At 42.4% G+C, this 16,962-nt stretch overlaps 1 protein-coding gene across 1 annotated transcript in view; it reads left to right on the top strand.

Annotated features, from left to right (window-relative positions):
- IL18R1 (interleukin 18 receptor 1) overlaps positions 1–13,695 on the top strand; it is a 35,986-nt gene extending 22,291 nt beyond the window's left edge. The window contains exons 8-11 of the mRNA XM_031691971.2: positions 2,674–2,813; positions 5,572–5,730; positions 9,930–10,088; positions 12,254–13,695. Coding sequence (XP_031547831.2) covers positions 2,674–2,813; positions 5,572–5,730; positions 9,930–10,088; positions 12,254–12,609 — 814 coding nt within the window. The 3' untranslated portion in view covers positions 12,610–13,695. The remainder of the gene's footprint in view (positions 1–2,673; positions 2,814–5,571; positions 5,731–9,929; positions 10,089–12,253) is intronic.
- The last annotated feature ends 3,267 nt before the right edge of the window (positions 13,696–16,962 follow it).

Raw genomic sequence — 16,962 nt, 5'->3', positions numbered from 1 at the left:
TGTTTGCTGGGCGTGAGATGTGCTGACGTGGGACTGCCTCCTGCTCTTTAGAGACAGCCCAGAGCTTCTTTTTATGCTTCTTTTTATGCTTCTTTCCCAGAGCATTCCTTACAGGGAGGAACTTCCTTAAAGGTGAGAACTGAGGAATTTTGTCAAATACGGAAAGCTCTCCAGAGACTGTTAGGTGTTAAGTGATGTCTTGAGAAAGCACTGCTGTAAATGACCAGGTGTCAGCCCTGTGCCATTCGTTGTCGGCAGATTGACGTTGATCATAGTAATTGTGGAGGCATCTTCCTGCCGGAGTCCATTAGGGAATTAGAAAGACAGTAAGAACAGATAGAAAAAGCAAACAGGGCAGTGGTTAGCCAGATACCTGGGAGGCAGCACTCGTGCAAAAAGTTCCTATATTCTCCTGCTAAGGGATGTTCATACTTGTTAAAACAGAACATTCTAAGCCTATGGGCCATTTAAATATTTTGGAATGACTCTGGATTATTACTGTCATTTTTAATGTGCTGATCCACTCAGGTTCCAGTGAGTAGGGGGCCTAAGGTGTCTGTCACCTTAGCGGCACTTCTGAGGGCTTTTCTCTGCTTTTTATATCATCATGCTGGAAGCTCTCAATTCTTGCTGACACTTGCCTACAAGTGCCTTACAGTGCGAGGTCTACGCCCTCGCCTGGGGCCGGGCGCAGCTGCGTGGCGTGGCTATCTGGCTGTCGCATCTTATCCTCAGCGTCTGTCCTCTTCCCCCCACCCTGGGTTTCTGCATTTCTCCCCCTTCTCTATTTCCCCATCTTCTCATCTATCTCTTGTTAATCTTTGGAGTCACAGAAGACCAGCTCATCAAACTTATCAGAAATGGAGCTTAAGCTAAGCTAAGTCTTAATCACAGGTGTATGAACGCCTTATGGCGTCTGTTTTGGCTTCCCAGTGGCTTTTTGTGCCTTACTCCTGGATGTCTCATGGATGTTGGATCGCTGATGTTTCTGGGTTGGTAACTGCTGCACAGAATTATGTTCCAAAATGCATTTGAGATAGTTGGATGCCACAGTGGGTACCATGCCCCGGCTGCTAGGGGCATGGCAGGTGAGAGACTGCACCTGGGCGTGCTGGCTGCCCCAGCGCCTTCAGGCCCTGTCACCGGCAGGTGTCAGGTGTCAGGAGCATTTACCTTGCATCAGGGACAGGACAGCTTGAATTCTTTTAGAAGAGAAAGAGAACCGGCTGCCTCTGGTGGTCTCGGTCATTTTTTGACACTCACTGAACAGCTGAATTGGTATTTCTCATGTGCCTGGGGAGGGGGGTGTCTGAGAATAGTGTTGTTTTTACATTTATATTATTTTAATTTTATTTTATTGAGTTATAGTCAGTTTACAATGTTGTGTCAATTTCGAGTGCAGAGCTCAATTTTTCAGTTATGCATGAACATACATATATTCATTGTCGCTTTCTTTTTCACCGTGAGCTACCACAAGATCTTGTATATATTTCCCTGTGCTGTTTAAACGCTGAACAAAATAAGAGGGGTCTTTAGGATTGTGAGGACAAACTTGGTATGAAACTGCATCTGTGCTGAAAGGCTTGCAGTCCTGTCACAATTGATGGAGACTCCACAGTGGGAGGAAGGCTGAGGAGCCAGGACAGCAGAACTAGGGGAAAACACAGGCACCCCTCAGGGATGTTGCATGTGCAGGTCCAGACCAAGACAATAAAGCAAATATCATGATAAAGCAAGTCACACAAATTTTTTGGCTTTCCAGTGCATATAAAAGTGATGTTTTTAGTTTTAAACTAAACTTTTAGATAAAAGTTTATAACAGACTATACTGTAGTCTGTTAAGTGGACAATAGCATTATATCTAAAAAAAAAGTACATTTCTTAACTAAAAATACTTTGTTACTAAAGAAATATCAGAGAAATTAGAATAATAACAGCAAAGATAACTGATCACAGACCACCATAACAAATGTAATGATAATGAAAAAAATTGAAATACTAAGAATTACCAAAATGTGGGGGAGGGTGTAGCTCATGTGGTAGAGTGTATGCTTAGCACACGTGAGGTCCTGGGTTCAATCCTCAGTACCTCTATTTAAAAAGAAAAAAGAAAGAAAGAAATTAAAATAATAAGTAAATAAACCTAATTACCTCTCTCCCCCACTTCCCCCCCAACAAAAAAACTAAAAGAAAAAAACAATGTAAAAAAAAATTACCAACATGTGACTCGGAGACATGAAATGAGCAAATGCTATTGGAAAAATGATGCTGAAAGATCTGCTTGACACAGTTGCCACAAACCTTCAATCTATAAAAAGGGCAGTGTCTGCACAGTGCCTTGAAATGAACTCAATAAAATGATGTCTGCCTGTAATTGAGAGAATTTTTTTTGTATTTTCAATTTAGCATCACTACCTGCCAGGCATTTTAATATTAGGCAGGTCACAGTGCTGTCCCCAGATGATCTCAGGAGGGCTGAGACCCCCAGGAAGCAGGGGGTTCCTCATGGCCCACTCTTGAAGAGAGCCCACCAGAAAGGGAAGGTTTCTGGGGGAAGGGAAAGACCACAGAGCATTGTCTTTGTACACAGGTATTTGCACATCCAAATTCCTGTCTCGTGGGTAATGTTGGCAATGACAGAGCTTGTTGCTAAATCATTTTCCTCTCTTACAGGACTTCAGAAGGCAAATTGCTTGCTTCAAAAGCCCTGATAATTAAGAATATTAATGAAAAAAATCTAAACCGTTCATATAGTTGCTCTGTGGTCGGCAAGGAAGGCATCGACACAAAAAGCTTCATCTTGTTAAAAAAAGGTGTGAGAAATTTAATTTAATTTTACAATACAATTTTTACCACTTTTTGGAGACCTAGAATGTTACAGCTGAGAGACCCCGTCAAAGGTCATCGTGTCCTCATGTTACACACCAGGAGCCCAGCTCCTGCCAGGCGAAGGAGGCACCCGGTGTCGCAGGCATCCCGCAGCAGGGCCGGTGCTCAGCCCCCGCTGGAATCCCCTGTGCCCCGATTCCAGGCAGAGAAGGAAAACCTCAACTTTATTCTTTTGCGCTCAGTCAGATTCCACTCCCAGGTAGAAACCAGGGGCCCAGAGCAAGGAGATAGGTGGAGCTCAGGGACAGATGCTGGCGGGTGTGGGGCACAGGGGAGGGAGTCCTGGCAGCGCTGGCACAGCCTGAACAACCAGAGGAAGGTCTCCAACTTGGCGTAGGCTGAGGCCAGTGGCCCAGGGAGTCGTTGCTGCCTCCACCCTACCTTAGCTGGTCATTGGGCACAGGGCACCCTTGGGTGTGGTCATTCATTCAACAAAAATTAACTGAAGCTTCCCTCCCTGGACTTGGCAAGCAGCCAGTTGATGGCTCTGATCTGTGGACCCAGTTTTTCCGTGCCCTCCTGATGGAGTGCTCCATCCTCCACCGAAACGGCACAACCCAAGGCTCAGGAACAACTCAGAAGTGGCCATGTCTGGGGCCCAAAAGCCAAACTTTCCAGTTGTTATTACTCATTATTGTTCATTTTCATGCTGGACCATCAATTTCCTGGATGTGCAGGGAAAGGTTAGGATCTGAGAGAGGCAGAGACAGAGACCCACAGACAGACAGAGACAAGCGTGCACGCTCGCGCGCGCACACACACACACACAGAGCAGTGGGGGGAGAGAGAGAGAGGAAGGCTGGGGTGGGCAGAGCTGTGTCTGACTTGGGTGAAAAACTAAAGGAGTGGACGAGAGAGGACCTAAGGCCAGAGGCCACCCTCTAAGTTACCATTTGCAGCTCACCTGGAGCATCTGCTCTAAGGCTGTCACTCTACCGCATGCAGGAATAATAGCTAACATCCTTTACATGTTCTTATACAGCCGACTCTGTGCTGAGCTCTTACCATCACTTAACGTGATCTTCACAACAAACCTTTACAGGAGAAGAAACTGCCCCATGTCGCACAACTAGTAAAGAGATCAAAACTCAGACCTGATTAGCTCAGAAATCTCTGCTCTCACCCTCTGCAGGAATTGTCACAGGTGTCCCCTACCTTATGTGACTGTATGTGCCTCTGTCCAGCCCTTGTGAGGCAGAGGCTTTCAAATCCCTTCTTTTTGTTTGACCCCCTTGCCTTGCCTGCATTTTCCGGTGAGTGCTGGCCGCTAGCCACCTCTCCCCTGCTGGATCGGGACGTGGCTGCGCTCTCTGTCCTGGAAGCTTCTACCCTGATCGCTTCTCCTTCTGCTGGGCTTGGCAGCATTGCCTGGAGAACAGGCCCTTGCACTCCCCCATCACCCCTGGAGGAGTGTGCGGACCAGCCCGAGAGTGTGTATTCATGGGGCACAGTCACAGCTTTGCAGACCTTTCAAAGATGCAGGAGCCCCAGATCAGGGCATGGCTTTATTCGGAGTTCACTTTTCACATGACTACGCTTGCTTTCTTACATCCCAGTAGTTAATTTTACTGGAAAGACAATCCCTAAAATGGTGCTAAGATGGCAAGAGCTTTAGGCATGTTTACATCTTTACCTAGAAATCCCTCTACCATTAGAATCGACTCTAGGAAAATAATCAAAATAATCAGAAATATATATATATATAACAGTTTATGCATAGGTTCATGGCAGAATTATGTATATTTGTAAAATAGATTGCAGTTGACCTGAATATTGGGATTTTATGAATTATAACTAAAAATCTAGAGAAATGCTCATAATATAAAGTTAAGCAAATAAAGACTGATGACCATGTAATCCCAATGAAGTAAATATTTTCCCTAAAAAAAGAAAACCTAGAAGGAAATATAGAGACATGTGGCCATTACCACATTGTGGGAAAGTTATTAAAAATTATTTTATCTTTTATACTCCTCCATGTTATCTCATGTTGTTCATAGTGACCAAAAACTGAATCAATCTAGGAAAGGTAATTTTTTTTTCCTCAAAGAACACTTCCCTATAAAACTATGTTACAATTCTCAGAGCTGAGCATTAGGCACTGTGTTAAACTAATTATGTGTAATATTTCATTGAATCTTCCTCTAAAACAGCAATCCTATAAGTGAAGGAGAAAGCATGGTTAGCTTCATAGCTGTACTGTGTATACAGATGGAGTTTCTAAGAGCTGAGGGTGCCAGTGACTTTCCCTAGGACACGAAATAGGAGAGGAAGCCCGGCTGGAGCCCAGATGACCTCAGTTCGGCACTCACCCTCTCAAGACTCTGCACCTCCATGTATGTTCCCAGCCCCCAGCTGAGACTTAATGTTTGGGTTCCTCTACATTTCATCCAAGTGTCCTGGCGTCCTGGAGATCTGACTTCCGCAGGCAGGGACAGACCCCTCACAGCGCTTTCATTTCAGGTCCCTGCATGTCCTTGTACACATTTTTATTCTTCAAAAACTGCAGCAGGAAGATGACCCCCGGAGACTAAAGGCAGACATGTGGAATAACTCAGTAGGGCGTGTTGGGCAGACAAATGGATTCGTGTTGAAGGTGAAATCTGACAACCGCAGAGTTGTGGCGAAAGACACTGGTGAAATTTCTCTAATTTTCCCCCGTTTTCTTTTTCTTTCTACAAGACGTGATTGACATCCCAGGCCACATCTTCACTCGAGGAATGATCGTAGCTGTTTTGATCTCAGTGGTCATCGTGTGCCTAGTCACTGTGGGTGTCATTTATAGAGTTGACTTGGTTCTATTTTATAGACATTTCACGGGAAGAGATGAAACCTTAACAGGTAACAAATGGCGTGACACTGGGATTTCTTATTTTATGGTTTCATTAAGAAGCCAAGTAAAGGAACCTCATTTTGATTATATTGCTGACTTAATGGGCAGTAGAAATCTTCCAGGAGATAAATTGATGTGAATGTATCAGCCATTATGAATGTTGTCTGTGCTACTTTTTCTTGTGTTCACTTATATGTTGCCAAAAATTATTCTTTAATTGTTTCATGCATGTATTCATGTCCTCCCGAATGCCCTTGTGAGATGCTTGAGCCCAGGGACTGTGTGTCTGAATGTCACTGCTCACACGCCATCTGGGCGCCTTAGACAGCCTGTGCCCTCCATCAAGATCATTTAAATTGACTTGAGTTGTTCGTCAGTTTAACCTGCAAAGGAGGATGCATGATGTACTTGCAAGAATCCTGAACTACATGCCAAACAACCTGCGCTCTAGCCCCCAAATCTGCCACTTTTTATCTACTGCTACTTATTTCTATCTGGTAACTCTATGTCTCAGTTTCCCTACTTTTAAAGGTGACTAGAAATCCTCAAGATTCAAAATAGTCACCAAATTAAAATAAAATCAACCTAACCCATTGCTCGTGTGTGTGTAGGACATACGTAGTTCAAAACATCAAAAGCATTAGAATTTGCACACGTGCACTTGTCCCATGCCCGTGTTTCCCACCTCATCCCCCACTGACAGTGTATCTAAACAAAGAAGAACTGAGGATCTTATTTCACTCCTGTTTTTGAAAGGCAAATCTTAAACATGTTATGCACCCTGTTGAGAATCTTGCTTTACTGTACCATGGACACTCTTCCATATTAGTTTATTAAATCTCTCATTTTTTAGGGTTGCACAGTGTTTGATTTCTGTGGCTTTACCACTGTTTATTTAGTCACTGTTTAAAGGACACTTGGGTTGCTTTCAACCTTTTCTTATTGCAGGAACGATGTGATGGAGAGCTTTTGTACAGCTGTATTTCACAGGTGTGCAGTGTAACTAAGGGAAGAATTCCCTAAAGTGGGATTACTAGACATGCAGAGATGAATACAATTGTTATTTTGACAGACATTACCAATTTGTCCACTTGTATACTCCCTACCACCTTCAAAGCGTAGAAGTACATTTTTTTCTCATAGTCTTTCCCACAACCTTTGGGTATTTACCAGTCTGATCGGTATAATCTGAGCAGTGTCACAGTGTCACCTTCATTTGCACTTTGCTTACTGTGCAAGAGTAGGAGCAACTTCTCATGTGTTTAAGACTCATTTGTATTTCCTTTCTCAAAGTGCCTGTTCATGTCCTTTGCCCATTTTTCTATTGGATTATTGCCTTTTTTTTTTTTTTTTTTGCTTGTTCATTTCTAGGAGCTATTTACATTTTAGGGAGGTTAGCCCATTGTCTCTAATATGAAAGGCAAATATTATCTCCAGGTCACTGATAGTGGTGAGCTTTTGACTTTGCTAATAATGGTGTGCTATGTGGAAGACTATGCAACATGCAGGCATACCTTAGAGATGCTGCCGGTTCAGTGTCACCACAATAAAGCTAATATCACAATACAGTTAGTAACACTAATTTTTTGTTTTCCCAATGCCTATTAAGTGTGCAGTAGCATTATGTCTTAAAAAATGTATATACCTTAATTAAAAATACTTTATTGCTAAAAAGTGCTAAACAGCATCTGAGCCTTCAGCAAGTCACAGTCTTTTGGTTGGGTCTCTTTTTGAGGGTCTTGTCTCAATGTTGATGGATGCTGAGTGATCAGGGTGGTGGATGCTGAAGGTTGGGGCTGCTGTGGTAATTTTTATAAATAAGACAAGAGTGAAGTTTGCTGCATCAATTGACTCTTTCTTTCATGCACAATTGCTCAGTGCTGTTTGACAGCATTTTACCCACAGTAGAGCTTCCTCCAAAATTGCAGCCAATCCTCTTGAACTCTGCTGCTGCCCTCTCAGCTATGTTTATGGAATATTCTAGGTCTTTTGTTATCCTGTCAGCAGTCCTCACAGCATCTTCACCAGGACTAGATTCCATCTCAAGAAAACATTCAGTTTGCTCATCCATTGAAAAGCTTCATCGTGCAATTGGTCACATCTTCAGGGTCCACTTCTAATTCCAGTTCTCTTGCGGTTTCTGTCACGACTGTAGTGACTTCCTCCAAGAAGTCTTGAACGCTCATAGTCATTCATGAGCGTTGGAGTCAACTTCTTCCAAACTTCAGTTAATGCTGATGTTTTGACCTCTTTGCGTGAATCACAAGTGCTCTTAATGGGATCTGCAATGGTGACTCCTTCCCAGAAGGTTTTCAATAGACTTTGCCCAGATCCACGTGTATATCACAGTATAAACTTGACTGAATCAGCTTCTCAGTTTATTCCAATTAGTTACATCTTGATTATAAGAAAATGTACCGTTTTTAGAAGTGTACTTACTTATTTCTTAAATCTTGGCACCCATTTTAATCACTGACATAGTGAGTATGCTAATGGAATCACCAGCACTTACTTTTAATAATAAATAGCCATATTTCTCAATAACCTAAGAATTATCCAGGGAACCCACTTCTTGATTAAACTCAGAACTGGCTCTGTTTTTGGCCATTTTTTCTTACATTTGTTATGCACATTAATTCTGTAACGTTTACTGAAATGTTTGCTCTTTCGTATGCATTCAGTTTTACAGAGCAATTGCTTTAAACCAATGTAGGTTCTGAGTCGGACCCTGAGCCAGGATGCTCTGGGTGGGACTGAAGCAGCTTTTCCTGGGAACAGAAAGGGTTGTTTTGAGAGCCTGGGTGCTGTTGAAGATACCGGGTTGGGCTGTTGAACATAATGGTGTGACACCACAAAGAACACGGACTGAGAACGGTTTCATTTCCTATTCAGTGAATACAGGACCCAATAATGTTTAATCTCCAACTCAGTAGCAAATTCATTAATCCCAATAACACACCCGAGCATAAATCTAACTCTTCTACCATCTCATCAGTTGTCATGGGATGAGGATAAACTGTTTCCCCACCACTTCCCCTCCTCCCTCTACCAACCCCAGTCAGCGTCTTGTCCGTCAAGATCACTCCTTATTCCCTGATCAAGTCATTTTGTTTGTTAGCTTTGTTGTTTTGTTGACACTGTCTTGCGTCTGCTAATGGGTTGTTTGTAAACTTTTTCAGGTTTTTGCATTTGTCTGCTCTGTCTTCTCAAGGAGATTAGATGAAGGTAGAAGACAAAAATGTCTATAATTTTTCGGTTACCCAGTTAGTAGAATGATCTTTGCTATTTAGGTAGCACAGTCCCTTGAAGGTGTCCCTGTAGCCATTGAGTGCTGCTTCCTTATCAGGAATTAAATAGGAGTAGAAGTTATCATCAGTGAAAGCCTTTTAATAGACCAGAAGTTTTCCTCCTGACGTCTAGTATCATGTCATATTTTTAAACATCACAGCACGTGTTCCCGTAGCATGTTGTTGCAATCACTCCCATCATTCCTTCCCACTCTCCAGTGTAAACACTCAGCTTAGCTTCCATCCTCACTTTCCAGGGGATGGTTGTGGAGGTAACACTGGGATGGTGATAGAATTAAGTGATATGGATAGAATAAGCCAAGGTGAGATTTGCTTTCCAATACTGGACTGCGGGAATATTTGGGCTCCTTGGCCTTTCACCATCTTTAAATTTCTTGAGTCCCGTGGCCTGTATCTTGCATTTCTCTTTGTCCCTTTCTGGTGTCAAGCAGTGGGAGTCTTAATGTACATGCTTAAAAAATTTTTGCTAATTGGTTGCTTGATAGCATACAAGGTTCAAGGGTACTGTTTTTGTTGTTGATCTGTAATAATAATTTGATTTATTCTTTGTTTCTGACAACTTAAAAAGTCAGAGGTAAAGAATAATGCATAAAAAAAATCATGGAACCAATGAATGTTTGAAGATCTTAAGAATTACTTAGTTTAAAATTCTCGTTTTATTTTTTAATTTGTTTTTTATCAAAATATTTTATTCTTTTGTTTTCATTGAGGCATAATCAATATGCAAAGAATTATGTATATTTGATGTGTACAGTTTGATGAGTTTGGACTTGAGGAGGGTATGTTTGCCTTTTCTTTTTCAGTGATTCCTTTCCCATTTTTCATGACTTCCACTGAAATCTGTACTTAAATAGACCTTGATTGACACACTCATTAAAAGAGTCAATCTTATCTCCTAGATGGGAAGACATACGACGCTTTTGTGTCTTACCTAAAGGAATGCCGGCCCGAGAACGGAGAGGAGCACGCCTTTGCTGTGGAGATTTTGCCCAGGGTGTTGGAGAAACATTTTGGGTATAAGTTATGCATATTTGAAAGGGATGTGATGCCTGGAGGAGGTAAGAAAGGGAATAGCAGATAGAAGATGAGTGCGGGTCACTTTCTTTTTAAAAGGTGAACTGCTTAGCCTTACAAAAGGCTATGCTGTGTGCTTAAAAAACAAACCAATGAAGTTGTCTTCTAAACAAGAAATAACCACCTAAATCAATATGGTCAATTGTGAGAAAATGGGCGAACTACACTGCCTCCAATAACGGCCTCTCGAGGTCCTGGCCTGGGCCCTGGTCTCTTCACTTGACTTCAGATTTCTCTGAATCTCTGGGGAAAGGAAGCAAGCATTCCATTTTCAGAACCAGATTCAGAATGATCATTATCATGAGGCATTTCTCTAGAAGTACGCCACAATACGTAAGACTACCTTTTACGATAATATTTTGTACAGCAGAACCAGTTCCTGATTTAATACATGATCCTTTGGACTATACATACAGGTTAATTCTTACCAGAAAATGCTGCTTCTTTATTGTGTTGACATCGGTGAGAAAATTGAAGTAGCAGTTAGTAGGGGCATTGGCAAATATGAATAACAGGAGATTGGTGATTTGTACCATATTTTAGTTGTGAAATTCAATTTTTAAAATTAATATCTGAATACAGATGGCCATAACACATATACAGAAGTGTATTACAGTTAAAAATCAAAGAAATTTAGTAACATCTACATGGTTTCTCTGAAGTCTTCCAGAGATTTGGAATCTGGTGTCAAATTATTTTGGAGACTGGTTTGTATTAAATGACTCCATTGTTACCATCATTCATTCATTCGGCCAGTGTTTACTGAGCACCCTCCTTGTGCCAAACTCTCAGCTGGCCGTTGAGGATGAAGCAGTGAATAAGAAACAGTTGTTTCTTCCCTCCTAGTTTACAAATTAGGAAGGGAACATGTTACAAATTAGAGAGAGAAAATAGCCTACTTTTTAATAATCTTAAATAACTTTTCAAAAAGAGCAATTTGCTGAATTATCAGATGCTTCCAACCCTGCGATATTTTTGTGTGTCACGTCTTGCTGTCTAAGGAGACGTTGTCACTTAGAAAGCATTTCTGCTTGGCTTTACATCAATTTTTATTATATTTCCATTATTTTCTAGGAGTCACTTTGAAAATAAATTTCTTCTTAGTTCTTAAATAAAAATAATGTTTGCATAGTCAATTGTAGTTAGTTTTGGTTAAAAACTCTATTTGAGAAGGGCTAGAGGTGGTCAGTCTATCTCCCATGGGTTGGGTCTGGCTGGCCGCCCTTATTAAAACAGCCCCACACTTAGGTCCCCGTGTTGTCTGTGGCTGTTTTTGAGCTACAACAGCAGAGTTGAGTTTTTGTGACAGAGACGATAGGACCTGCAAGGCTAAAATATTTGCCATCTTCTCCTTTACAAAAAATGTTTATCAACCCATGGTCTAGAATAATGGCAGGATTTAAAAAAAAAACCTTTAAATTCAAATTTCAGCATGTTCCTCCAGTGTGTAAAGAGGCAAGATCGTGTAGTGATTAGGAAGAAACACTCCAGAACTAGACCACTTGGGTTCAGATTCTGGTTCTGCCATTCACTAGCTGTGTGACTTTGAGCAAGTTACTTAACAACTCTGTGCTTTGGTGTCCTCATCTGTAAAATGAGGGTGATAACAATGCTTTCTTCATAGGGTCATTATGATGATTAAATGAGTTAACATACATAAAATATTGAGAAGAAAGTGGGGCACAGAGTGTTACTGTTGTGTAGATAATTGCTTCTTTTAATAGGCATATAAAATTAAGAATTACAAACTTATGGTTACCAGTGGGGGAAGGGATAATGGGGAGTTCAAGATTTGCAGATACTAACTACTATATATAAAATAGATACACAGCAAGTTTCTACTGGATAGCACAGGGAACTATATTCAATATCTTGTAGTAGCCTATAATGAAAAAGAATATGAAAACAAATATATGTATGTATGTGCATGGCTGAACTATTATGCTGTACACCAGAAATCCAGAAATTGACACAACACTGTAAACTGACTATACTTCAATTTAAAAAAAGAATTAGTGATTTGTCTTAAAGAAAAACTTGCTAGTGAAGTTGAGTTAACTAATACAAAGTAAGACTGTGCGAAATGACTTTTGTCTCATGCCCACCTTTCCAGTTCTCTTCAGTTAACCTGTCGCGTCTTGCATTTCAGCTGCTGTTGAAGAAATCCACTCCTTAATAGAGAAGAGCCGCAGGCTGATCATAGTCCTGAGTAAAAGCTATATGTCCAACGGAGTCAGATATGAACTTGAAAGTGGACTCCATGCAGCACTGGTGGAAAGGAGAATTAAAATCATCTTAATTGAATTTACACCTGTCAGTGACTTTGCATTCTTGCCTCAATCCCTAAAGCTTTTGAAATCTCACAGAGTTCTGAAGTGGAAGGCTGACAAATCTGAGTCGTATAACTCACGGTTCTGGAAGAATCTTCTTTATCTGATGCCTGCAAAGACAGTCAAGCCGTGTAGAGATGAGTCAGAAGTCTTGCCTGTGTTTTCACAGTCCTGATCTTCAGAAAAGCGAAGTGTCAGAAAGAAGCCTGGACCCCCTGGGCACTGAGTGTGTGAGACTGTTTACAACAAGGGGCATTATTCAAATATTAAACTCTGTTCTGTGAACATCCTACTGACAGTTTGAAGATGAAACTTGTCATCAGGTTGTCAGGCTAAGACTAAATAAACATTGTGCTGTGGTCAAGGGCTCCCAGAAGACCCTGGATTCATGGAAATGGATCTCCTGTCTCTCTGTCTTCTGTAGTGAGGTGCTTGGGCTCTACTCAGTCCCATATTGAGCAACTGTGAGGCTGGACACAGAGCAAGATGCTTTATGCTTTACAATAAGGGCGTATCTTTAGGAGTTTTTAATACTAATAAGTGAACTAAAGGATTTTAAGTTCACGAAGTAGCGTTTTTTATGAGCCAGGAGGTGACCCAAAAACTGGGATGGTGTCTTCACCCTCCCACGACGGCCACTACCTCTCAGCACCGCGGACAGTGCCCGGGATGTGGTTGAGAGCCGGCAGGGCCGCGTGCAGAGCGGGACTGAGGTGTGAGCTGCTGGAACAGAGCCCCCGCCCCAGGATGTGTTTACCGTCTCCTGGCCGCAGCTGCAGGTCCACGATTCTCGGAACCCCACTGCGGCACCGCCCAGGGCTTGCTCAGTTGGGCCTAGGTGTGGGAACTTCTTAAAAGGAACTCAACTTTTTATCTTCCACGCGAGACACAAATTGTAATTCAGATAATTTTCTAGGTCTTTCAGAAATGGTCTAAAACATTTGTTGATTTTACACCAGTGTTTATATACAGGATGGGTGCAGATCAGCTTAGACATTGAGCAGAAAACAATGATGGTTACTTGCTAGATTTTTAGAAGATTACAGACGTAAAAGTCCCTTTGGGTGGAGGCAGTGCGGTGAAGAGGATGAACTGTGTGACCAAGAGGCTTGAGCACGAATCCCAGGTTTACAACTTGCTTCTGTGACCTCTGGACGCTCTTTTAACTGATCTGTGCCTCAGTTTCCTCATCTGTAAAATTAGACTTTATGAGAGTTGTACGGGGGCTCAACGAATAAATACAAATGAAGTACTTATCACAGTTCTGGGTACAGACTTCCCACCTGGAAGCGTTGGTGGTGCTATTTTTGTTATTATTATTAATTATTACTTAGCTCAGCTGTTTCGTGGTGGGCTGACACGGAGCCAGAGAGCAGGGAAGGGAAGGAGGTCTGGAGAGGGAGGCGGTGTTGACCAGAGGATGTTTGTTTATACAGAGAAGGGTGGAGGAGAAGCATAGCGGTGGGGCCAAAGCTATTCCTGCGGTGGACTTGTGCCGGGTTTGGCACTGGGAGACATGTCTCTGTCTCTTTAAAGTGAGCCCAGGACTCTGGGCCTCCTTGCTGGCCTCCACGGCCATGGCTGCCCATGAGAGTCACTGAGCGAGGGACAAATGTCAGTCCTGCGGAGAAAGGCAAGCACTGGGAAAGCTGGGAGGGAAGGCAGGTTAGAAGACACGGGCGCAGCATGGATGCTCCAGAAAAATGTAAAACAGCTGTAGTAGGTCTTGCTGCCAATCAAAGAGGAATGAAACGTTCGTGAGATTTTCAGTGTGAGGATGTGGTCTAATCGTTTGTAGAGCTTGCAATTTTGGGTGCTCGTTGGACGGCTAAAAATAAGTAAACTAATTTAGTTACTAAGGTGTTTTGTATGTGAAAATGTAGGGTCCAGGGCAGTTTTACGGCTGACATCATAGTCTTTAATACATAGAATGACTTGCTTCTCTCTTTCGTTACATATGCTTTTAATATATTAAATGTATTTTGTATTAAATGTGTTCATTACATATATGCGTTGAAGTACATGAATGAACCATTGGTCTAGTGCCTTTATGTCTCATGACATCTTTTTCACTTACTTTAGGATTTCAATCTCAACACAGGTTCCCACTTGTTTTACTAAGCTATGGGTCACTCAGAATGAATGCTTACATCTATCTTTGTTTTTAGGTCAAATGACTTTGCACCTACCTTCTAAGTTTTACCTTCCATCTAGGAGTGAAAGAGGAATCTCTTTCAAAAGGCCATGCAGTGCCCAGCACGAGTATTCGTTCATCACATGCCAGTTCATTCAGGTGCATATTTTAAAATTTGGGTGCAAACATTTCCAGCCAGGATAAGTAAATAACTTTTATTGATGGGATAGCATCATTTTCTTCTATAACTTCAGATGTCCTTAAACTGTGGAGTTCATTTCAGAGAACCAGCGAACAACCAGCTCTCTGAGGCGTTTAAAGAAACATCCCATGTATGTCTATTCTATACTGGAAGCATTTATTGAGTTAGAGTTATACTCTCTTAAAGCAGAGAGAGATCTTATTGCCCACATATTCTAAACCCAGGAACCTGAGTCACGGTAAGTCCAGGGCTTTGACCCACGTGCACAGCCAGCTCTTTTGATGAGGCTGGGGCAGAGAGGGGTACTGTCTCCTCTGTTTGGAGTAAGCTATGGGTCATTCGGAATGAACGCTGAATTGCCTGTTGAGCAGTGAGGCTTGGAGGTGGCAGGCACTTTCCTGAGGAGCATCTGGTACCAGGAGGGCCTAGAACAGTCTTGCAGAGAGAAAGCCGGGATGCTCAGGACTGGCTCGGAGGAGGACAAAAGAGTATGAGGGGTCTTCTAGGCTACTAGGTTAAGGATGGAGGGGGACTAGCACTCAATTCCTCCACAAGATGAATGTGTACACTTGACTGTGGCGTCTGTTGAGATGCAGGGAGTTAGACCCCAACAGGTACTAGGAGCTCATCCCATATTGGTGCTGGGTGGTTGACCAGCCAGCTTACGAGGACTGTCCAGAGGACACAGAGAAGGGGAGCCTCCCTGCAGCTACCAACATGCTCGTCTGAACTGGGGACACTGCAAAACCAGTGCCCACGGCCGAGCTCAGTCATAGCTATAAATACTCAGAGGAAATAGCCTGTCACCCTGGCAGGAGTGAGCACTGAGGGAGGAGACCCAGGGTTTGGGGGAAGCTGTCTTCCTGAGCAGAAGCTACTCTGAGAAACAGGCTCATAAGCCATGCAGGGCTCTTCAAAGAGTGGCCAAGCCACAGCTCTAACAGGAAACGGGATGTGTGCACTGTGGGCAGGACACTGAATCCTTCCAGCCCCACCTGCGGGCCACAATGATAATGATCACAGTCCAGGCGGGAGCGCTGAGACCAACACCTACATTCCTGTGAGAGGCTTGTGAAAACCAGCTTTTATCTCTTTGCAGCCCAACTTGTGGTTGCACGTACCATCTGGGGAACGCAATTTACACAGCTGCTACAACTTGGTGTGCCAGTTTAATAACGAATGGCGGACCTGTGAAAACAGACTGTCTAATTGTGTTTCAGGGCCCTAGAGCTCCTCAGATGTGCCTCCCTGACCACCCTGGGCAGTGGGATGCCGTGAGGGGCACACGTGTGCTGGGCCCCAGTCCTCCCCCACCTCCAGCTCCTTCCAAATACTCCAACCAGAGCAGCGTTGCTTTTCTCCATTTTTATGCTGAGATACCACTTAACAGTTTTATTTGGCAAAATCAAACACCTCTGAATAGGCCATGGTATAGATGTAATGAATGTAATCCTCTCTGGTCCTCTCTGGCTAGTATAAACAGATATGGTTACAAAATTGTTTAGAAAGGGGATGAAATAGACTCTTGGCTAATATTCCAAGGGTATCTTCTAAAGTCACACCAAAATATTGGTCACATCAAAAAAGAGCTGCTGATTCTGCCATGGACAGGAAGAAGTCTGTGGAATCATAAAACTTCTGTTGCAGCCTTATGGAAAACAGTATGGAGATTCCTTAAAAAACTAAAAATAGACTTACCATAAGATCCAGCAATCCCACTCCTGGGCATATATCTAGAGAAAACTCTAGCTTGATAAGATACATGCACCTCAGTGTTCATAGCAGCACTGTTTACAATAGTCAAGACATGGTAACAGCCTAAATGTCCATTGACAGATGACTGGATAAAGAAGTTATGGTATATTTATACAATGGAATACTACTCAACCATAAAAATAATTAAATAATGCCATTTGCAACATGGATGGACCTGGAGATCATTATTCTAAGTGAAGTAAGTCAGAAAGAGAAAGCTGAATATCATATGATATCACTAATATGAGGAATCAAAAAAAGGACACAAATTAACTTATTCATAAAACAGAAATAGACTCACAGACATAGAAAACAAATTCATGGTTACCAGGAGTGGGGAGAAGGGGAGGGATAAATTAGAAGTTTGGAATTTGCAGATACATACTACTATATGTAAAATAGATAAACAGCAAGGTCCTACTATATAGCACAGGGAA

The sequence above is a fragment of the Vicugna pacos genome, chromosome 28, assembly GCF_048564905.1.
Source record: "Vicugna pacos chromosome 28, VicPac4, whole genome shotgun sequence".
Taxonomy (NCBI): Eukaryota; Metazoa; Chordata; class Mammalia; order Artiodactyla; family Camelidae; genus Vicugna; species Vicugna pacos.
The sequence above is the reverse complement of the archived record's forward strand: the minus strand, read 5'-3'. Positions and strand labels throughout refer to the sequence as shown.